The 22712-nt window shown below is 47.7% G+C and overlaps 1 protein-coding gene across 2 annotated transcripts in view; it reads left to right on the top strand.

Annotated features, from left to right (window-relative positions):
- The window catches only part of PTPN1 (protein tyrosine phosphatase, non-receptor type 1), an 82563-nt gene that overhangs the window by 57476 nt on the left and 2375 nt on the right, over positions 1 to 22712 (top strand). The window contains exons 2-9 of one of the 2 annotated variants that reach the window (XM_011928819.1): positions 1683 to 1773; positions 5255 to 5355; positions 8665 to 8763; positions 14492 to 14629; positions 18737 to 18946; positions 19487 to 19648; positions 20020 to 20243; positions 21588 to 21783. In XM_011928819.1, the coding sequence (XP_011784209.1) occupies positions 1683 to 1773; positions 5255 to 5355; positions 8665 to 8763; positions 14492 to 14629; positions 18737 to 18946; positions 19487 to 19648; positions 20020 to 20243; positions 21588 to 21783 (1221 nt within the window). The remainder of the gene's footprint in view (positions 1 to 1682; positions 1774 to 5254; positions 5356 to 8664; positions 8764 to 14491; positions 14630 to 18736; positions 18947 to 19486; positions 19649 to 20019; positions 20244 to 21587; positions 21784 to 22712) is intronic. The other variant, XM_011928820.1, reaches the window with a different exon arrangement.

Raw genomic sequence — 22712 nt, 5'->3', positions numbered from 1 at the left:
GTGATCCACCCGTCTCGGCCTCCCAAAGTACTGGGATTACAGGCTTGAGCCACCGCGCCCGGCCTGCTATGTTGTTTTTAAGTTTCAAGAGACATCTTTATTTTATATAACATTCTGTTCTTAATTACATAGATGCAATATGACTTTTCTTTCTGAGTATATTAGTATATATTTAAATCTTTCTATTCTCTGCAGTTTGTTTCCTCTAAGGGTTGTTGTTTTTTTTTCTGGTTTTTATTTTTATTTTTTTTGTTAGAGACTTTCCTGTTATATCTGGTCATCAGTGGTATCTGCATGTGGTGGAGAGTAAGGGCTTATTGGAGTGTGAGAGTCTTGAGCAGGTGTAAGGGGCCTGTCAACACTGCACTAGCCACAGGGCCTCTAGGGAGGCTGCCAGTTGTGCACTCTGAGGATATCTTTTGGTTGTGCCTTTTGCCTGGTCAGCTTATCTAGAGATGCTCTGCCTCCTACTTGAAGAAGGGTCTAGCTGTCAGCAGTGTGAGTGTCTCTTGGGGAAAAGGACTCAAGTTCCTGGTGTTTGGCTTGTGCATGGCTGCTCGTACCCCATTTTTGGTGGAGCACTCACATCTTCCACTGTGCCAGCAGTCTTGCTGCAGTTCATAGACCTCCTGGTTTACATTTTTCCAGAAAGTATGTCTTTAGATTTCTGCAGAAGTCTGAGGATCCTGGAAGGAGCTTGGGGAATGAGATGGCAATCCAGGTCTTCCCAGATGGCTCTACCTTTGTCCCCTGCGGGGAATCCCACTCCTCCTTCCTGACTGGGAACACAGCCAGAGCCTTTGGGGGAATCTGGAGTGAAAATCTCAGGCAGTCTGGCTTTCTTACTGTTCACTTGTAGTTTTGCTTTCTCACAACTGCCAACCACTAATCAGCCTGATTTCCAGCTTCAAGAATTCTATTGCTGTTGTCTGCTTTCCTATTCCCACCATGGGGGACGGTGTCTTTTTTAAATTATGGTTAAAATATATAAAACATAAAGTGTTCCATTTTAGCCATTTTTAGGTACACAGTTTAGTGGCAGTAAGTACATTCACGTTGTTTTGTGTATTTTTTTTTTAATAATATAACAAATACAAATAAAAGACTGTTTAATGTGATTATAGTGGAATTTTAGGTGTGGTCAGGAGCCATGGGGTAGTCTTCCGTTGAAACGGGTGATAGGATTTGTTTACCACCTCCTAGGAAAGCGGTTGGATAGTTTGTTGGCATAAAAGTACATTTTATCTATTTTTAATAATCGTAGCTTTATAGAAATTGCAGTTGGAACTCCCAGACCTGGCATTCAAGGCTCTCCACGATCTGGGCTACCCACCGTGTCCTCCAGCCGTCTGTCGTACCTCCTACTGCCCACTCACTGTTCCTGGCATGAGATGCGATCTCCAGTCCCCATGCCTTTGCTGTGCAGAGTGTTCCAGAGTGAATTGTCCCTCCCGTCTGTCTCTCTGCCCTCTTCCTCGTCTTTCCATCTTTCTGCCCCACATCACTGCCTCCCACCCCAGGCCTGTGCTCGTTCCTCCTCGGTTTTCCCCATGACCTGATACATACCTCTGAATTATCACCTTGCGTTTCCCATACTGTCCAGCTCTCTTTGATGTCTGTTTCTTTGCTGAGTCTTCCTCAGTGCCTGGCAGTCAGTTAAATGTCTTTATTCTTTTTTGTAGGATATCCGACACGAAGCCAGTGACTTCCCATGTAGAGTTGCCAAGCTTCCTAAGAACAAAAACCGAAATAGGTACAGAGACGTCAGTCCCTGTAAGTATCCACGTGGCTGGTACCAGTCTTGCTCTTCCTCTGCTGCAGGCCCTTTTAGTCAAGACTCCTTTCGCCTTGGGGTTTGGTATAATAATAAATATAATAATAAATCCATGTAGCAGAGGTTTGTGACTCCATTGTTTCCTATAGTAAAGGCATTAGAGACTTATAGTAATGGCTCATTTTTCCACCATTATAGAAGGGCTGAGGTTTCAGTTTCTGGAAAATTCAGTGAAGTTCCAAGCACTTTTTTTTAGCTTTGACTGTTTTTGTGATGAATCATTTTCCTACCAGCTGAAGCAGAGGGTAGCAGGCATAATAAAAGCTTTTCTGGATGACTCAGCAGCAGTGTCATTAGAGCACAAGCACTGTGTTCAGCTGTAATGAAGCCCCACACAGGCCTTCGGGGTGGGCACTGTTGTCCCCTGTGCTGAATATGCAAGGCAGCTCTGATTGGAGTCCCCACCGCCTCCACCCTTGCCAACCTCGTCATTCTTCCCCCTCTTTCCTGCTGTTAGTTCTTCCTAGGATTGTCAGTGTGCCTGCTGGCCTGTGGCAGCCCTGTCCGCCTTCTGAGTGATTGACTGTCAATCTGCCGGTAGCTGAAAGTAAATAACTTAACATGTTAGGATTTGCATAAAGCAAGGAAAACTGGAATGAGTACAGGACGTGAACTGCGCCATCTCCTCTAGGCCACAGAGGCTTTTTTGACCCCCCTCCAGGTCTTCAGACATTGTCAGGCAGTGAGGGGTCATAGCTGCCAGTGTCTCCATGGTAGTATGCTCTGCCAGGGATGCAGAAGATTATCCAGTCATTCCTCCAGTGAGCACTTCCTGCAGGTCCTGTGCCCATGGCTGGGAGTGGTGGCTGTCATTGCTCTCTGCCAGAAGGGTTAGCAGTGCATCCTGATCTGACTTAGGTGGCGCCCAGCTTCCTGGAAGGGGTCTAAAAATGGACTTAGACTTGGTGTAGAACGTGTGCCTCTTGGCTTGCCACGATGGTTCTCTGCCTGGTTTTGTGTGTTAGCTCTGCCACTTAGAGCTGAGTGTCTTTGGGCAGGTTGTTCTCTCTCATAGGATTATGTGAAGATGAAGCAACATAAACCGCTTAGCCCAATGCCCAGTACCTCACGCAGACATAAGCGCTCAGTAAATGTTGTCGGTGGTGGGGATGGTTGTCACCAACATCTGAAGTGCACTTCTAGGTCATCAGGTGACATGATTGGCGCCAACACATGGTACTCTTGATTTAGCTCGTCTCAGCTGAGGCACCTCATTGATATTTGTTTAAAAACAAAAAGAAAAAACCTTGGTGATTCTGCTGTGAAGTCCTGCCAGAAACCTCCAGACCACTGATCAGAACGCGACAGAACCATCACCGTTCACCTCTTTCACATGGTGCCAGGATACCCTGGGTCTCTAGTTTTTGCTGTACTTGCTCTAATTAGGGAATAATCTTGTCTTTAATATTCCTTTGCTACATTTTTTAACATTTCTTATCTAAATGGTTTTATGAATCAGTTTTACAGAGAAAAAAAACTATTTAAAATATTCTTCCAGGGGCTGGTCCAAGTACAGTAGTGTTTACAACTATATGATCACAACCAGTTACAGATTTCTTTGTTCCTTCTCCGTCCCCACTGCTTTACTTGACTAGTCCCCCCCAAAAAAAAAATTCTTCCAGGGAAACAATTCTCCAGCTTTTTCACTCCCAATCCCACTCTTCACATCTTTCTCCCCTACTCCCATCCTCCAGTAGAAACAGTCATTTGCTGTGAAGGTTATGGGGAAGAATGAGTCAAGGTAGAAGGTCACCTGCTGCCCAGCTCACGGTGCTGCTGGTGATGACAGCAGTCCACAGTTACAGGCACTTGCTGAACGAGGCTCTGTATACACCTCAGCTCATTGACTCTTCCCACAATCCTCTTGTCACCTACTGTTTAGCAAGTTAAAAAAACCAAGGCTCTGAGGTGAGTTGTTTGCCCAGAGTCACCCAGTGCTGTTTGAAGCCACTCACGTAACTCACCAATACCATTACATAATTTTTTGAGGTCTTTTATCTCTATGATCCACTTAAAAATTATCCAAGTATCTTTATTTGTACTAAGCCTCCATAATGAGAAACAGTATTCCAGATGGTGGCTAGTTTTCAAAGACATCTTTAGAATCCTTCTTTAGAACAAAAAGCTCCAGACCACTTATCCCCATTCATGTCTCCTTTCCCCTTTGGACGCAGGGAGAAGGTACTATTTATGGGTGGTCACCTGAGTTTATTGTCCCTTGTGCTGTGCCAGAAATAAAGGTCCCCACCTGCTCTTATTAGCTCTACTAACAGGATAAGGAAAGTGGCCCTCAGGGAGCTACTGCTTTTGTGACAAACAAATGATACAAGAAAAAAAATGGCTTTTTTCTTTTAGTGATCTGGGGCAGAACTTCCAAATGAGAGTTTATTTCTAAAAACTAAAAGGTACATTTAATATACTTTCAGTGTTTGGGTTTAAATTCTCTTTCAAATGTCTTTGTGATATGCTCTGAATTTTAAAAGTTTAGAATCATTGAAGTTCATTGTACTTGAACTTAAAAAAAAACAAAAACCTTGTATAAAGGTCAAGGTATGACTTCATGCTGCTGTGTTTTTAGGTCATTTAATCTTCAAACTACTGGACAGAGGATAGGTTGAAGTTCGATCTTAAATCCTGTCTACTGTAGCTCATGGTACTAGCAACAGCTGTAGGGACTAGGTGGAATTTATGGTGGATTTTGTTCCCTTTTAAAGATTGAAGCCACCATACTTTTTGCTCTCTAAAAGTTTATGTCAGCCAGGCATGGGTGGCTCACACTTGAAATCCCAGCACTTTGGGAGGCAGAGGTGGGTGGATCAGTTGAGGCCAGGAATTTGAGACCAGCGTGACCAACATGGTGAGACCCCATCTCTACTAAAAATACAAAAATTAGGTGGGCATGGTGGCCTGTGCCTGTAATCCCAGCTACTCGGGAGACTGAGGCAGGAGAATCACTTGAACCTGGGAGATGGAGGCTGCCGTGAGCTGAGAATGTACCACTGCACTCCAGCCTGGGTGACAGAGCAAGACTCTGACTCAAAAAAAAAAACACAGAAGTTACACATCAGAGAACAGATCCTTTGATGCCCTCCTCTGGTCCTGGAAGGTTTGAGGGGAGAGTAATAAGTATCACAACAAGATATGACCTGAGAACAGATTTCCCAGATAGGACATGATCCATACTGTAATATGGCTTACCGCTATTGCTTCGTAGTGTGAAGTTTCAAACACTTCCGAAAACCCTTTCAGAAAATCCCAGTCACCCCATGCTGATGACTAATCTCAACTAAAACAGGGCTTCAGCCAGTGTGAATGCCCCTAATGCCACCAACTCACCTTTGCTTTTCTGTAGGGTGTGCACTTGCATGGACACATTCAGCTTTTCCAGGTTTAACCTCTGAGTTCTGGTTTGCCTTTCAGTTGACCATAGTCGGATTAAACTACATCAAGAAGATAACGACTATATCAACGCTAGTTTGATAAAAATGGAAGAAGCCCAAAGGAGTTACATCCTTACCCAGGTAAGCAGATTGTCTGAATTTTTGTTTTAATGTCAGTTTAAGAGTTTGAGAGTGCTATTATCCACACCTCAAATAAAATCTGCCACATCCTTTAGAAGGTCAGGTTTTCAGCAAACCAAAAAGCAACAAGGAAGGGGGAAAATCTTCCTTCAAAAGTTCAGTTTGGTTGTAAGGAACACTAATATTTTCTGGGAAGCATAAGATGACATTGCTGGAAATGAGAGCTTATAAAAAACAACATTAAAATGCCAGAGTTGCCTGTGGTCTGTTGGCAGAGGCAGCAGTCATGGCTGGAGGAGGGTCTGTACCTGTGTTGCTTCCAGAAGTATTTGTCATAGAGCATCAAGCACTTGTGATGGCAAATCTAAGAACGTTAGCAGTAGACCAGGAATCTCTGTCCAGAGCCATTCAGAGTAGCTCGCCATGGTTCTCAGTCTTTGGCCCAGAAGAAAGGCATCATTAGATCATGTGAACAAGCATGAAAAATGACTTAAAATTTCTGTTGGCTTTTGGCATCTTTATGGAAACAAAATCCTGAAAGTGGTTTAATGATTGAGCCACTTGTAAAACACTCAGTGGCTTGTGACCAAAAGGGTATCTGGGAAAGAGGATAAAAAGAGTTGCTTTTTAATTAATCTTCTCAAGTCTTAACTTGTTACCTGTAAGTTGGTCTAAAAAGACTGGGTTTCTTGTTTTGTTTTTCATCATAATTTTTGTTTTCTCATTCCATGTCAGCTTTTAGTCTTATATGGCTTTAGGCCATAGGGTGATTTCGAACATTGTAATTTTGCTTAATAATTTGGAAATTAAAATTCTGGGGAAGCCAGAATGCTGTATGAAGAAAGGCTGCTTTGAGCAAGGAGCTAGGTCAGAGTGCATTCAACTGAGGCTGAGGCCTTTCTTCACTGCCTTTTTTTCTTGTCCCAGTTGCTCCCCATTTATGACCAGAATCAGCCCAGATGCCTCTCGTCATCTGGGATGTAGAGCATCAGCCCAGCTGTGTTCAGTCCTGTGGGGCCATTGAGTAAGTTCTTGGTGCATGAATACAGGGCTGGCCTTTACCAGGCCCTGAGCTCCTGGTCCTCCCAGCACCACTGGGGTATTTAGGGGAGGCTTATGGGGGAGGGGTTTGATAAGGAGGGAGAGGTCTGGGGATGAGGTTGAGGCAAAAGTGACTTCCTGGGGACTTTGCTTTTTGGAGAAGTCGAATTTCCTGCTTCATGATTTCAGCCCTTCGACTCTGGTGTGGAGTCAGGAAGCCCTTTAAATACCTGTTATTGGGTGTATCATGTCAAGTGTTGCATTAGCAAATGACCATGTACACTTGTGCTACTGTCCTGCCTACCCCGCATCCTAGCACTTCCTTGGGACATGGGAAGCTCTGTCTGGTTTGTGAGGTGGCACTGGGGATGTCGAGAAACTGTTTACACAGTTTCCCTTTGCCCTGGGGATTTACTAAGGGAGTCGAGGTAGCCCGACCCCAAAGTATCACCTCTGGACACTATGACTGAAACATTTTCCTAGTGCCCAAACCAAGAACACCCTTCCTATTTTTTTTTCAGTGTTGTTCATTATGTAATAATACAAGTCTCTCTTCTCATTTTTTAAAAGTCGGAAGTATAGAAGAGCAGAGAATAATGTCCAAGGGGCCCTCTTTCACCTTCCCCGTGCAGTGTCAGCTAAGTGTGGTGTGTGTCCTTGCAGATCTTAGGGGATTGTGATCCTTCAGACCATTCTAAACTGGGGTGGTGCTGGGAGTTAGGGAAGACATGAAGGGAGTAGTGGAGAGCTGCAGTGACTGGAGTCTTCATGCCAGGGTGGAGAATGCAAGGCCCAGGTCGTCAGCCATGTGCCACGGGATTTCTGGCTGCCAGGAGCTGTTTTTCTGTTCACTGGGGAGGGAAGAGTTAAATGTGGCTTTTCTCTAAGTCCCTTCAGCACAGGGAGTGCTGACTTGTCTTGTTCAGGCAGTAAGTTCAAGATGAGCTCAGGAAAGAAAGTGAGAGGACACTGAGGGCTAGCATGGTTGAGCCAAGTGTGATGGGACTTAAAGGGAGAAGATTTTAAGAATAAGGAGCTTATGGGCCTGGCGTGGTCGCTCATACCTGTAATCCCAGCACTTTGGGAGGCTGAGGCAGGCGGATCACTTGGGTCAGGAGTTCGAGGCCGGCCTGGCCAATGTGGTAAAACCCCGTCTCTACTAAAAATACAGAAATTAGCCGGGTGTGGTGGTGTGCACCTGTAATCCCAGCTACTCAGGAGACTGAGACAGGAGAATCGCTTGAACCCGGGAGGCAGAGGTTGCAGTGAGCCAGGATTGTGGCACTGCACTCCAGCCTGGGTGACAGAGCGAGACTCTGTCTCAAAAAAAAAAGGAGCTTAGATGAAAATAGATGAGAATGGAAACCATGAGAAGTGATGCTGACCAAGGACATGAGGACATGACAGCTTCTGGTGTGGAGGTAATAGGTGATGTCTCTTCCAGCCACTGCTAATAATTGAGACAACCTCAGGGCATTCATACCCTGTGTCCAGTAAACATCTGTGCCCGTTGCCAGGTGAGCTGGAGTGAAATGGGCCAGCTGCTCCGCAGACACCCTCATGCCCCAGTGACTCTGTTCCCTTTGGGCCACCTCAATGACCATTTGTGTTTCTACATCTCCTGAGTTTGTTGGGCCAAGGAGGGAGGCTGTTTGCCGTCAGGGTCCTCATTGCTGTTGGTAGGTATAGTCGCTGACATTTCATTGTGTGTTTACTGCATTCTAGGGACTGTGCTAAGTACTTTAATAAATGAATGTACTTCATTTTCACAGCTCTGTGAATAGGTACTATTATTAGTCAAGTAAGCGATGGAGAAACTGAGCAGGGAGCGATGAAGTGACTTGCCCAAGGTCACGAGATGACATTGATTGGAACCGAGAGGAGTGTTGTGGTTGGTCACGCCCCCACACCGCCTCTCATCTGCACCAAGGAGTTTTGTCCCATAGCCCAAGGGCCCTGGGGATGAATCTCAGTGGAGGCCCTTAGCTGGCCTGCCTGAGCCAGAAAGCAGAATCGGCATTTTTCTGTCCTTGGTTGGCCAGCCCTGAGCTGAGATGCGGAAATGGCCTTTTGCTGCCTGGTAGAAAATGGAGTTGCCGTTACTGACCACCAGGCAGAGAGAGGTGGGTCCCTGTCCCAGCCTCAGCCACCACTGTGCCTAAGCTGTGGGGACTGAGGGCGCTATCATTAGCTGACTGCAGAAGGTGAGCTCACGCTGTGGCGTGTTATGTTTCAGATGTCACATGTTGTGTTATGGTGTCTTTGCAGGGCCCTTTGCCTAACACATGCGGTCACTTTTGGGAGATGGTGTGGGAACAGAAAAGCAGGGGTGTCGTCATGCTCAACAGAGTGATGGAGAAAGGTTCGGTAAGTCTCCGATTCCTCTGCTGTGTGTGTGATCATACGCACCACTCCATACAGTTAACATTTCATCCAGATCTTTAAATTATTTTTCTTGCTTTTGTATTTCCTTTATGTAGTATTTTTATTTAAAAAAATTAAAACAGCAGCACATAAATGCATGTTGGTCATCAACCAGTTAATGAAGTGAATGAAAGGGAGGCGGCGGAAGAATTGCACGGACCTCTTCACCCGCACCTTCTCCAGAGTGCGGTGCATGTGGCGCTCCGCCCACCTGTGCTGCCTTTGCGGCTCTCGCCACAGTGTGGACTTGTGTGTGGAGTTATGGAGACCTGCTTTTATTGAAAAGCAAATTCTTAGTGCATCTTCATAGTGTCTGATTTTTTGTCTGGTGAGAATGTGGCTACCTCTGCGGAGCTGTGGGAGTGGCTGACTCTAGATGAGATTTGCCTCCATTCAGTATCCAGATGCTTGCCCTGCCATACCTCTTCGGAGTGAGCACTGACTTCAGAATGTGTGTCATTCTAAGTTCTTGCAACTTTTCAAACACCCCTTGGGCTAGTGTGTGGCTGCATGGTGTCCATTTGTGCAGGCCACCACTCCTCTTGCATCTGGGTCTAGCCACCTCTCCTTCTCAACTCACCACAGTTCATTTTTGTACCATGCTTCCAGAATGAGCTTTCTCACATCCACGTGTCACCACAGTTCTTCCCAGCTGAAAACGTTTGTGTGGTTCCCTTTGCCTCACAGGTTAATGCATGGTGTGGCTTACAGAACCTTGCAGGTCTGGCCCTAGGCCCCTGGACACAGACCTCTCACTGCTCTTGGAACTTTAGCCAGGACAAACTTTTCGTTTTTAGTTTCTTACCATGTTCTCTGAGCTGAGGAGTCCCAGTGCCCATGCTCATCCCACTTCCAGGCACCCCTGGATGGCTGCCCCAGGCTCCCCAACTGCCTGCACTCTCCCTTGCCCTCCTCACTGTGTTGGAATAGCTGAGTATAGCCAGTTTCTGGGTACTCTCCTGTGTAGACTGTCTGTGTAGACCGGCCTGTGTAGACTGTCTATGTAGACCGGCCTGTGTAGACTGTCTGTGTAGACTATCCTATGTAAACCGTCTTCCTGTGCAGGCACAGGCCAGCGTTCAGCAGGGCCACAGGCTCCTTGGCCTCCCTGCCTTCGCTGCTCCCCAGCACTGCCAGCCCTGCTGCGAAGAGCCCTGCTCGTCCAGGAGGAGACGAGCTGAGGATCGTGGAGACCAATAGGAACGTGTGGCCCAGGAGCAGGGAACTGGGTTTCCCTGGGCCTTGCCAGGTCCAGGCTCAGCTGGGACATTGTTCTCACAGCTGTCCTGGTTGCCTCCGGCCATAGAAGAACGTGGGGGCTCCAGGGAGGCCACCTTTCCAAAAAAAAGCACAGTCATGACCCCTAGAGTGTAAAAACTCCAAGTGTTAAGAAGCAACACATCAAAGGAAACTTCAGCAGTGAAAACTTGAAGCATTAACCACAAAGCCTCTCCCTCCACCACACACAAAGAAATGGCTTTAGTTGCTCGCAGAAAGCCTTCGTCTTAGGACAGCGCATGTTTAAAATCATAGGGGTTTGTTTTGTTTTGGGGTTGGGGTTTTTTTTGTTTTGTTTTTTTGCCTTTGCCTACTTTTTCAAAAAATGAAAGTATTTATTTGTCCAATAATAACAGATAGGGAGCTTGCCTGAGTGTTCTGTTGATGATAAAATGTATCTTGTTTTAGAAAATGACTTTTTCAGTGAAAGGTGGTTTTTAAATTTTTTCTTCCCTCCTTAGTAGCTTGATTAGTAAAATGTGAAGTTACAGATGTGAAGCAAACCCCCACTCTTCACCACTCGTCAGCAATTTTGAGTAAAGAAACAAAGCATCAGGTTCTCACAGCACACACTCTGTGCGAAGGAAGGGGAAGCCTGGCGGCCTGTGGAAGCCTTCAGCACAGCTCCATCTGCAGGCTTCTGACCCTCAGCACTACCGACACTTGGGCTGGATCCTTCTCTGCTCGGGATCCAGGCAGGGAGGGCTGTGCTGGGCATTGTAGGATATTTAGCAGCATCTCTGGCCTCTACCCACCAGGTGCCAGTAGCACCCCCTCCCCAGATGTGGCAGTCAGCTGTGTTTCTGTCTAGACTCCAGACTTGTCCAATGTCCCCTCGTAGGCCAAATTGCTCCTGGTTGAGAACCACTGCTCTAGATGGTATTGAGGGTTGGGAATTTTAAATCAAGACATTTATTCAGAAATTACCAGATACAGTAGCATTTGCTTTTTATTTATTTCTTTGTTGCTAAGTGTTTGGTAAAACCTCTTTGCTGTGAGCACAAGATTTGCTTTAGCAATCATTGTCACATTACAGCAAGGAGCGCTGTCCAGGGCTGTGGTTATGTGTTTGAGCAGTGTCCAGCACTGTAGTTACGTGTTCCAGCCTCACCAGGCCCTGTGCTTCATTGTCTCTCACCCAAGGCTGACCACAAATGGCCCACAGATCCACTGTGACAACCTTTCCCTTTGGGTTACTGTGGTGGCATCGAAAACATGGCTGGTTGGCTTTGCTGTAGTTTACTGTGATAACTGTGCCAGCAGCCCCTGCTTTCCTTTGTTAAGTATCCCATTCCACTGGAGGATTACTTGGGCATGCAAATTGGCATGAAAAACAATGTATGGTGTGAGATTGTTAAAGTTTCTTTGGGATCAACATTTTCAATTCTGTATCAGCATTATCCCTCCCAGAGGGCTGGCTGGGAAAAATCATGAGAAGTTACAGTATCTTATTTGCTCAGCTAATCTAATTATAAATGATCCACACAGCTTGTGGTAAAAGCAGCTTTTGGGGAGTTTTCATTTAATGCATACTTGTTTTCTGATTTCCTTCCTTCACCAAATAGTGTACGATGCTCCCTCTTACTTTTGGCAAACATGCCTGTTGTCTTTTGGGACCCTGGGCTTCCTGGAAACCGGTTATGCGGAAGATGATTGTGTGTGTTAGACTGGGGTCATCCAGATGGCTGGAGTTCTCACTGGTGCTGTTTAAGGATTGACTTTAGACACGTCAGTGTAGGCTGCACCATGGCGTAAGGGTTGGGATTGTTGTTGAGATGGGGGAAGTAAGCAAGGCCAGTTTAATTGGCCATTGCAGAATCTCACCTGTATCTCTCTCCTGAAATCCGCACTAAAGCTGCCGTTTGCTTTCAGGTGCTTTCATGGCACAAGACACTGCACTCTCTCGTATTTAGTTCTCTGTGTTAAGAATTACGTACTTAGTTCTCTGTGTTTAAATTACCTGTCACAGGGTTAATGTAGATGTCTTTCATAGGTTTTCTAAACACCGCCTGCCCACTTGTTTGGGAAGGCCCCAAGGACTCTCTAACATCTGCCTTCATAGTGGAAACAGCAACTACGAGAGATGCCAGCATGTTGGCACCGCCATATTTCTCTGGTGCCAACCTAAGATAGGACTCAGTTTGAGGCCTGGTGAAGGACTATGTTCTAATAAAAATCTTATCTACTTTTCATGGCAGTATATATCACTGTAATAGGGTAACTGAAAATAGTGATCTTGTGCCTTTTAAAAATTTTATGTGTTTAAAACAAAAATTTCCGTTGGAAATGACAGGGCATAGCTTGCTGCTGTAGACACCTGAGAGTCCTTAAAAATAAATATTGGGTGATTGACACTTAGTTGTATGACAGAATTCCTCACTTGTACAGTTCCAAAGTCTTGGTCCTTACCCAGATTACAGAGGGTTATTAGGCGTTAGGTTCGGTTTTGAAAGTGCGTGCTTGCTGTCTGGAGGTGAGATTTAAGACTCATCTGCCCTGCTCATGAGATGAGGAATGGTGGCCTCTTCCTCCTGCGTTTCTGTTCTTTGCTTCCTTCTCTGCTCACTGTGTGGAATGCTCACCTCAGCATGGGTGGTGTGGAACCTATCAGATCAGTCTCTTGTTTCTGGGGTCTTGAGGCATTATAAGATCTACTTGTTAGAAGTGTGGGATTAATGCATCTTTTCACATTCTTCTAAGTTCCTGCTTTCAGCTGCCACACCCACTGTGGCTAGGTGGGGGTCTCGCCATGTAATTAGCGCCTCCATGCTGAGTGGCAGAATTGCTTCAGTGGTGACAGATTGTCCCCATTCAAGAGTTCACTTTTGGCAACTCATCATTGATCCAGGAAGGTGACATGGATGAAACTGGCTAAGACTTCAGACAGGCCCATGTCCAGACTCTTGAGAAAGCTCTGTTGGCTTCTGGTCTGGCACTGAGAAGTTTGCTGTGATGCTGGCATCACAACCTGGTGTTTCTTAATCTGTTTCTCCCACATTTTGCTTTGGTTTTGTCTTTTGGGCAGCTTCCAGGTTCAGTAGAGCAGGACCAATAGGCATTTGTGGTTCTATATTCACCCGCCTCAAGTGCTTCCTGGCTCCTCATTGCCCCCAGATGATGCCACAGGTCCCTGGGCCTGCTGCCAGTCGGCTGTGATCTGGGCCTCTGCTGGCCCCTTCTCCAGCTGCTCTTTTCAGCCTGGCTTATTTGCAGTCACTGCCTAGGAAATCCTAGTCATCTTTCAAAACCTGCCTCTTGCATAGAGCTTTCTCTGATCTCTCTTTCCTGTAATTTTGGCTGACCTGAAACATTTCCCTCTTCTGAATTCCTGCTGCCTGTCCGTAGCATTTCCCCCTCAGCCCTCCCCCATAGCGCACCTTGTCACTGCTGGGCACAGCAGTCTCTCCTCACAGACAGCTGGCCCTGAAGTGGTTCCCTTCACCCACACCATCCTTTGCCCCAGAGGAGGTATTGAGTGGGTCAGTGCACGTGAACTGCAAGTGTCATTTGCCAAAGAGCTGTTGACACACGCTGACATTTCTTTCGCTGAAAATCGTAAGGGCTTTGAGCTTCCCTATGTCCAGGCACATGGTCAGGCTGACCCGGTAGCTCTGCCCCTGTTGACCTGCCATTTTTGTCCACAACGGTTATCCATGAGCAGAAACGTTTGCATAACTGAGGCAGATTCAGTAAATGTCACTAAATTCGAGTCCGTTTTTGTCTTAGACCCTAAATGAAACCAAATTTTCATAAATTTGCTTGTTTTAAAGAAAAATGTAACAAGCTACATTTAAATCAAGAACATCAAATAGTGTCTGAGATTATCAAAAGTATTTTTCTGAATGAACTGAACCAAACCAGAATGAAAGGGCAAGCCTTGGGGAGCCCGTCTCCAAGCCTTCTCTGAAAGGGAGTCTGCATTTGGTGACAACCGTTCAGCTTTCCAAAGGGCCTCACCTGCTGTCTCTCCCAGTTTTATTTTTAATTGCCTGTGAGTTTTCTGTGCAGAGTAAGGCACCTACATTCTATGCCAGCAGCCTGATCAGGTCCTGTGTAGTGTTTGAAATGGCTACATAGAGGAGTTTCAAAGCCTTTTGTACAATCTGGCTTCACCTCATAGACTGTGAGAAAGCGTCAGAGCCCTGCAGGACCCCATTGCCGTGTTGGACCAGGGAGCTAATAGGTTTGGAAGTCTGAGCCCTGTCTGCACAACCTGCCCCCGTCAGCAGCTTCGTGCCCGCACCCCCATCTCCCCATGAGGCAGGCATCTGTGCTGACCATGGCTTCCATGATCAGAAAACCCCAGGTCTTTGGGTTATCGTGAAGCTTGTGGGATGTGCTCTAGGCAGGACAACGGTTGCTCACAATAATTCACTGTTATTTGTTCCCCCAGTTAAAATGCGCACAGTACTGGCCACAAAAAGAAGAAAAAGAAATGATCTTTGAAGACACAAACTTGAAATTAACATTGATCTCTGAAGATATCAAGTCATATTATACAGTGCGACAGCTAGAATTGGAGAACCTTACAGTGAGTATGGCACGCACTTCAGCACTTCAGGCGGCTACTGGTTCAGATGCCTCTTCCTTTATCCCTTGGGTGACATTACCTAATGCCGGTGTTCCTGGCTTTTGTATACCCCGAGCAAGATGTGGTTTTGGCACTGAGGTGAGCGGAGCTTACTTGTGTACCTACCAAGTGCCCAGGAATGCCCAGGGAGGGTGGAAACCACAGTGCTCTCCCTGACCTTTAACAACAGTTAACTCTGGTTCTTAGGGAAAGGAGAGTTTCTTACCCAAAAGACCGGTTCCTGCTTGTGCAGCTGCAGAGGGACTGAAGCGGCAGTCTGCAGGTCCCAGCGAAGCATGCTGTCTTCTTTGTGGTCCTCAGTCTTTGAATCTGAAGAGAGGGAAGAAGGGGTCTAGGGTCTCACTCCAGTTTTATAGCTAGTGGAAATTTTCTAGGCCTGGTCTTGGGTTTATTTGTTGTGGGAAGAGTTTATAACACCAGCTACTTGCTTGGTAAAAGTTGGTCTTGGAACATGGCAAGGCATTGTGGTAAGCAGCACCACCACTGAAGGCTCTGCTCCTGGGGCTTCAGAATAATTCCCCTGGATCCGTAACTTGGAGGTGTTCATGTCATTCTGGGGAACAGTGGAGGGAGTGCGAGGCAGCACCTGGGGGCGCCAGTGAAGAGTGGCAAGCCACCAACCTCTGAAACCTAACTGGGGTTGAATCCTGGTCCCACCTTACCAGCTTGTCACGGTGTCTCCGTTTCCTCTTCTGTCAAACTCAGGTTTTGCGAAGGTTCTGGGAGGTCCTATGTGGGAAGGGTTAGCAGTTACTGTGGGTGTGTAGCACGGGCTTTGTCTAAAGGGAAGATGGAGCTGTAGGGAGACCATGTGGAGTGGGGCTCCAGGGCTGTGTGGGTGGGGAGGGATCTGCTTCTGGCTGACCCCATGCCTCCCCTTCTCAAGTACTATTTTTTAATCATTATGGTTCCTGCCATTCATTTCATAGTTGATGTAAACCAGCTGCGGTGGCTCATGTCTTTAATCCCAGCACTTGGGGAGGCTGAGGCCAGGAGGATTACTCTCAAGGCCAGTAGTTCAAGACCAGCCTGGGCAACATAGTGAGACCCCCGTCTCTACAAAAAAACAAAAACAATTAGCCAGACATAGTGGTACTCCCCTATAGTCCGGCTACTCAGGAGGCTGAGGTAGGAGGATTGCTCGTGCCCAGGAGTTCAAGGCTGCAGTGAGCTATGCTTGCACCACTGCACTCCAGCCTGGGTGACAGAGCAAGACCCTGTCTCAAAAAAAAAAGAATAGTGAAAGTAAGATCTAGAATTTAGCACAGGTTACCAGGAAGCAGGGAAGGGGTTCGGGCCGCCTGGCTCCTGAGGATGGTAGCAGTGCAGCTGCTGTGAGTGCTTTCTGCCCTCTGGTGGTGACCGCTCCAGAGTCAGCAGTCCTGGCATAGCCCTGGCAGGGCAGAGGGGCTCTGAGTACAGTGGATGGAGGCGCTTTCTGGAAGATTCTCAGGAGTAACATGGGCAGCATGTTGGAATGTGCTAGAGGATTTATGCAGTAGACTTTTTTTTTTTTTTTTTTTTGAGACGGAGTCTTGCTCTGTCGCCCAGGCTGGAGTTCAGTGGCGCGATCTCGGCTCACTACAAGCTCCGCCTCCCGGGTTCCCGCCATTCTCCTGCCTCAGCCTCCCGAGTAGCTGGGACTACAGGTGCCCGCCACCTCGCCCGGCTAATTTTTTGTATTTTTAGTAGAGACGGGGTTTCACCATGTTAGTCAGGATGGTCTCGATCTCCTGACCTCGTGATCCGCCCGTCTCGGCCTCCCAAAGTGCTGGGATTGCAGGCTTGAGCCACCGCGCCCGGCTGCAGTAGACTTTTAAAGAAATGCTTTTTAGCATTTGCAAACCTGACATTAAGAGTGACTTCTGGGGAACTCTTTGCTTGTTGAGGGAAACTGAATTTCAACAGAGCAGAAGAGCTGTGTGCTTTTTGCTTGGCAGAATGAATACAGCCAGCTCAGAGGTTTTGGTGTTAGGATCTGTTTGCTCCAACAGACTTTGTTTTTAAAAGGCTTTTCTCAGCCATGGCTGTCTCTTCTAGCACAAGGCTGGAGTGAATTCCTTGTGAAAGATGTGGGCAGGTGTGAGGGAGGGTATCAGTGGGCGGTAACCCACACCTTCAAGGATTAAAAGAAAACTTGAGTTTGGCATGCTTGCTTCTTACTCAGTTTTAAAATACATTTTAATGGCGAGGCGCGGTGGCTCACGCCTGTAATCCCAGCACTTTGGGAGGCCGAGGCAGGTGGATCACGAGGCCAGGAGTTCAAGACCAGCCTGGCCAAGATGGTGAAACCCCGTCTCTACTAAAAACACACACACAAAAATTAGCCGGGCGTGGTGGCGGGTGCCTGTAATCCCAGGTACTCGGGAGGCTGAGGCAGAGAATTGCTTGAACCTGGGAGGTGGAGGTTGCATTGAGCCAAGATCATGCCACTGCACTCCAGCTTGGGCGACAGAGCGAGACTCTGTCTCAAAATATTAATAATTAATTTTTTAAAATACATTTTAAGTCCTTTTCTTCCCCACTCACCTGCACGCCCCAAATAGAAGAGGTATTTCTTTTTCTTTAATGTCATTAAGGTTGTATGGATACCATTTTCTAGAGAGGAAAGAATGATGGAATTGCCTGGTGTGATTCTAGCAATTATCCTAACATACACAAATTTCTCCTTGTTCTGTGCAAGATACTGTATTTAATATTTAATAAATATTAAATATTGTTTACTAGTGTAGTTAATGGCTGAGGCAGGGTTAAACATGTATTATTTTCATCCGAGCAGAGTTGGGGGAGGTCCTAGTAACTGTGCCATGAGCTCTGTGAGGGTGAGGTGGTATCTTTGCCCCTGCCTCCCTGGCACGGTAACTGGCACGATTGGCATAGTGTGGACATTCGTCAAGTGAAGGAAGGCATCATGAGCAGATCTCTGGCCTGAATCCTTCTGCCATCAGCTGCTCTCCAGGTGACCCTGGCACTAGGCCACAGGGAAACCCTCCAGGCTGGTATGGTTCCTGTCTGTGGCTGTCTTCCTGGGCCCATGTTAGGAGACTTTCACTTCCGGAACCCTTTCCCTCTCAGGGCCTTGCTTACCAAGTGGTTGGTTCCTATTTACTATGAGCTCTTAGGTCACTGAAGATGTTGGGCACTCTCCCTAGTGAGGGCTGCCTTTTGATCACAGCCGCCGGAAGCCTCAAGGAAGGAGCAGAGCTGGAAACAGACCCCAGGCCGTTGTTTCTGTTCCTGTGGGGCAGACTCAGCCAGGGGAAGAGACACTCTGGGACAAGGGCTGGGGTCCACCTTTCAAAAGTGTCTACAGCAGGCTTTGAGCATGGACTCTCTGCCTCCAAACGTCCACCTCCTCATCAGGAAAATGGATGGGAGTGCCTGCCTGGAGCAGCTGGTGGGAAAGCGCAGTGCCAGCACCCAGGACACACTCGGTTCATGGGCTGATGTCGTTCGCCCTGACTACCTCTTCAGCTGAGTGTTGAGCCACACCTTGGAGTCACCAGTCTTTGGAGACCAAGTCTGTTACTTTTTTCTCTGAAGGGACAGTCCTCTTTTTTCTCTAAAGTGACAGTCCTCTGAAACCTTCAGATCATCTTGAAGCCCTGTCTGAAAGTTGCCCAGAGCCAGAGCCTCATCTGCTGTTCCTTGTTCACTTTTTCATGGGAGGCCTTGCAGGGCTTCATGACAGGATTTTGTGGGTGGCCACACAGCATCATTGTGACTCGTGAGACAGAGAGAAACCAGTTGTGACCATGTAGACAGTAGAAGTGACAGGGAGAAAAGAGAAAAGAGGCGAGGGGACTCTTCAATCCGAAGGGACGTGAAGTCTAAGCAGGTGCACCCTGCAGGTTCAGTGTCAAGCCCAGGGCCTGGCCCCAGGGCGTGGTATTTGTTGACTGGGTGTGTGGACCCTGGGAGAAAGTCTGAGATTTAATGTTCCTCTTAGAGGTCGATGAGTGGAAGGTGATTCTGTGTGTACTTGGAATTAGTGATTTCTGTACAGATGATTCTCTTAGAATCATCGTGAGTATTTTTCTCTTTCAGACCCAAGAAACTCGAGAGATCTTACATTTCCACTATACCACATGGCCTGACTTTGGAGTCCCCGAATCGCCAGCCTCATTCTTGAACTTTCTTTTCAAAGTCCGAGAGTCAGGGTCACTCAGCCCGGAGCACGGGCCCGTCGTGGTGCACTGCAGTGCGGGTATCGGCAGGTCTGGGACCTTCTGTCTGGCTGATACCTGCCTCTTGCTGGTAAGGAGGCCCTTGCGGGCACCCTGGGGAGCTCCTCCACCTGCTCTGCTGTGATGTTTTTTCCTAAATAGAAACCGAAGCACTCCTCTTCCAAAATACAGAGACTCACTGTGTTAGTCTGTTTTTGCATTACTAATAAAGGTGTGCCTGAGACTCGGTCATTTATAAAGAAAAGAGGTTTAACTGGCTCCCGGTTCTGCAGGCTGTACAAGCATGGCGCCAGCACCTGTTCGGCTTCTGGGGAGACCTCAGGGAGCTTCCGGTCATGGTGGAAGGCGAAGGGGAGCAGGAGCAAGAGATGGGCAGGTCCCACACTCTTAACAACCAGATCTCTTGTGAATGCATTGCCTCAGGGAGGGCACCAAGCCTTTCATGAGGGACCTGCCCCCCTGACCCAGGCACTTCCCACCCAGCCCCACCTCCAACACTGGGGCTCACATCTCAGCATGAGATTGGGAGGGGACAGACAGCTCACTGTGTTAGTCACATTGCCCTTGAGAACTGGACCTGGCTGACTTACGTCACCTCTCTGGCTTTCAGATGGACAAGAGGAAAGACCCTTCTTCCGTTGATATCAAGAAAGTGCTGTTAGAAATGAGGAAGTTTCGGATGGGGCTGATCCAGACAGCAGACCAGCTGCGCTTCTCCTACCTGGCTGTGATCGAAGGTGCCAAATTCATCATGGGGGACTCTTCCGTGCAGGTCAGCGTTGCCTTTGTTTGAATCCAGGTGTGACCATTTTAACTTTTTTGTCTTTGAAGGAGGCTGTCAGTTGTAAAAGTTCAGACTCCGTCTGGTGTCAGGGGAAACAGCTACCCTTCATGTTTAAAATAGCTAGAAAGTTGTCAAAATGTTCACCATGTTGCACTTTGTGCCTTTGAAGTGCTCACAGAGAGCATTGATAGGAAGAAGAGACTTTATTTTCAAAAGATTTCATCTTCCAAGTACATGACTGCAGCCCCGAGAGGCCGAGAGCCCCTCGCCAAGCCGTCACCTCTGCTCACGCAAGGGGACTTCCTGACAAACCAGCCGACGCGAACACTAATAGGACTTCCTCTTGCTGCTCTTTCAAGGATCAGTGGAAGGAGCTTTCCCACGAGGACCTGGAGCCCCCACCCGAGCACGTCCCCCCACCTCCCCGGCCACCCAAACGAATCCTGGAGCCACACAATGGGAAATGCAGAGAGTTCTTCCCAAATCACCAGTGGGTGAAGGATGAGACCCAGGAGGATAAACACTGCCCCGTCAAGGAAGAAACAGGAAGCCCCTTAAACGCCGCACCCTACAGCATGGAAAGGTAATATGATTGGGTCCCAGCTTGTTGGGTTGAGGGGAGATGACCTTCTGTTCTAGAAACACACACTGGTACTGAAACCCTGTGGACGCAGCCTCCTGTTGGCAAGCAGTGCTTCCGCATCCTTGGGGAACAGGGCGTGTGGACCACAGCCACTCCACTCCTGACTGCGGGAGGCCCGGTATTGGGCACAGGGTGGCTGCAGGACATGAGCCACTTCTGTGGGCTTCTAGTGCCACCTTGTGGTGCTTGTTGGAATGAGGGGCTTGGTGCCACCAAGTAGCGTTTTTCTGCCCCCTGATGATAGCGCCCTCCCCCAGGCTTCCGGACAGTCCTGAAATGTGATGTCCAGGCTTGACCATGTACCCTCAGTCCCCACAGTGGTCCTTTGGGGAATGTAACCTTTTTTTATGTTGTCTTGATTAAATCCCGTTTTACTTGCTTGCAGGTTAACAACCATTATTGAGTACCTATTGATACGTGTGGTGTACTGAGTTAACTAGAACATGTCCCCTGGTCTGTGTTCTAGATCATCTTGTTGGGAAAAAGGCAGACCCAAAGCATATTTTGGTGGGAGCCCATGGACAGTGATGTGATAGAGGTGTCCACTGAAGTGGTCAGGAAAGGCTGCTTGCAGTAGGTGGCCGTGCACGGAAAGCTCGCAGAACGAGCAGGTGTTAGTTCCAGCTGGAGATGACTGCCAGCCGTGCCCTTGGTACCTGCTTTCCGGAGGGAAATTTTAAGAGGTGTGCATACTTGATCCAGCAGTTGTATACGTGGAGAAATTTACCCTGCAGCGACTCTCAAAATAAGCACGTAAAGATGTGTATAGGTAGTTGTGTTTGTTGTGGCATTGCTTGTAGTAGTGAAAAATTATAGAGACAGGCCAATGATATAACCAGGGACCTGATCAATTACGTTCTCTCCCGGTGTTGGGATATTCTGTAGCTCTTAAAGGATGAGATCTGGGTGTACTGATGTGGACAGACATTGCAGTTGCAGTACATGAGAAGGCAAGTCATACAATAGTGTGTACACCAGTGGATCCTCCAGCCAGATAAATCCTCACAGAGCCCAATCGCCCAGGCACCTTGTGAACCCTACCCTGGGTGTGGGTGCTGTCTGAAGTACCTGGGGGAGGGGGTGACAAGTGGACTTCAGGCTGTTGTGGGCCCTGGCCTGGCCCTCCCTCCAAGCAGAGGGGCTGGCTCGCTGGAAGGTTAACATCACCCTACTCTGTCTACATGTGGCTTGTTTTTTCCCAGAATTCCTGCCACAATAGCAGCATCCTTTGCCATTCACTTTCTCCAAAGTGAGTAAACCATCTCTGCCCCTCTGATTCCTCAGCATGAGTCAAGACACTGAAGTTAGAAGTCGGGTCGTGGGGGGAAGTCTTCGAGGTGCCCAGGCTGCCTCCCTAGCCAAAGGGGAGCCGTCGCCGCCCAAGAAGGAGGAGGACCATGCACTGAGTCACTGGAAGCCCTTCCTGGTCAACATGTGTGTGGCTACGGTCCTCACGGCCGGCGCGTACCTCTGCTACAGGGTATGTTTTCACTGACAGACGCGCTGGCGAGATGCTCGTGTGCAGAGAGCACTGGCCGCTAGCCCGATGGTAGGATTCAGTTCTGTGGCGCATCTGAGCCAGTCTCAGAAGAAACAGATCAAAGGTTTTTAAAGTCTGGAACTGTGGAAGGGCTAACGAGAATTAAGGATCGATGCACTGGGGTTTTAAGGAGCCCTCTGGTCCCAAGAATATAAGAGTCTAATCTCAGGGCCTTAACCTATTCAGGAGTAAGTAGAGAAAATGCCAAATACGTCTGTTTCTCTCTCTCTCTCTCTCTCTCCTTTTTTTTATTCCTTTGTTTTTGGAAAAAAATAGAATCACAACACATTGTTGTTTTTAACCTTTATAAAAAGCAGCTTTTTGTTATTTCTGGAAAAAAAACAAACTAGGCACTTACGAAACTTTCTCGTACCCTTAGGTGATGTAATTAGCTATATAATTATATTTGATTTCCCAGGGAAGGAATCCCAAACTTTTACGAATGTAAACTCCCTTGGAGAAGAGGGTTCGGACGCTATTGCGCTCAAGCCCCCTCAGCTGTGTGCACACTGAGCCAGGACAGGGTCTTTGAGCTTTCCCACTGTCAGAACAGCAACAAAAGGCCGTCTAGAAAACCAGAACCTGCCTCTGCTTCTGCTCAGGGTGTCCCCGCTGGGTCTCCATTGTCCTTTCTCCATTGCTCCCTCCTGTGACAGCCATCTTGCGCATGTACCAGCCTCATCACCCCATTCCCATAAATGAGTGTCCTCGAGGCCTCTCCCTGGGGGTCAGAGGTCACCACGGGGTGGCCATCAGCATGTCAACCCTCTGTTAATTCAGAGGAGTGGGCTCCACCTCATTGGGAGAAGTGCCATTTCAGCAGAAATCCACACGTTAGACGTGTGTTGCTGTTAAGTAAGGGGAAGAGA

Source organism: Colobus angolensis, unplaced genomic scaffold (assembly GCF_000951035.1).
Source record: "Colobus angolensis palliatus isolate OR3802 unplaced genomic scaffold, Cang.pa_1.0 Scaffold8, whole genome shotgun sequence".
Taxonomy (NCBI): domain Eukaryota; kingdom Metazoa; phylum Chordata; class Mammalia; order Primates; family Cercopithecidae; genus Colobus; species Colobus angolensis.
This window is presented reverse-complemented; position numbering and strand designations above follow the sequence as displayed.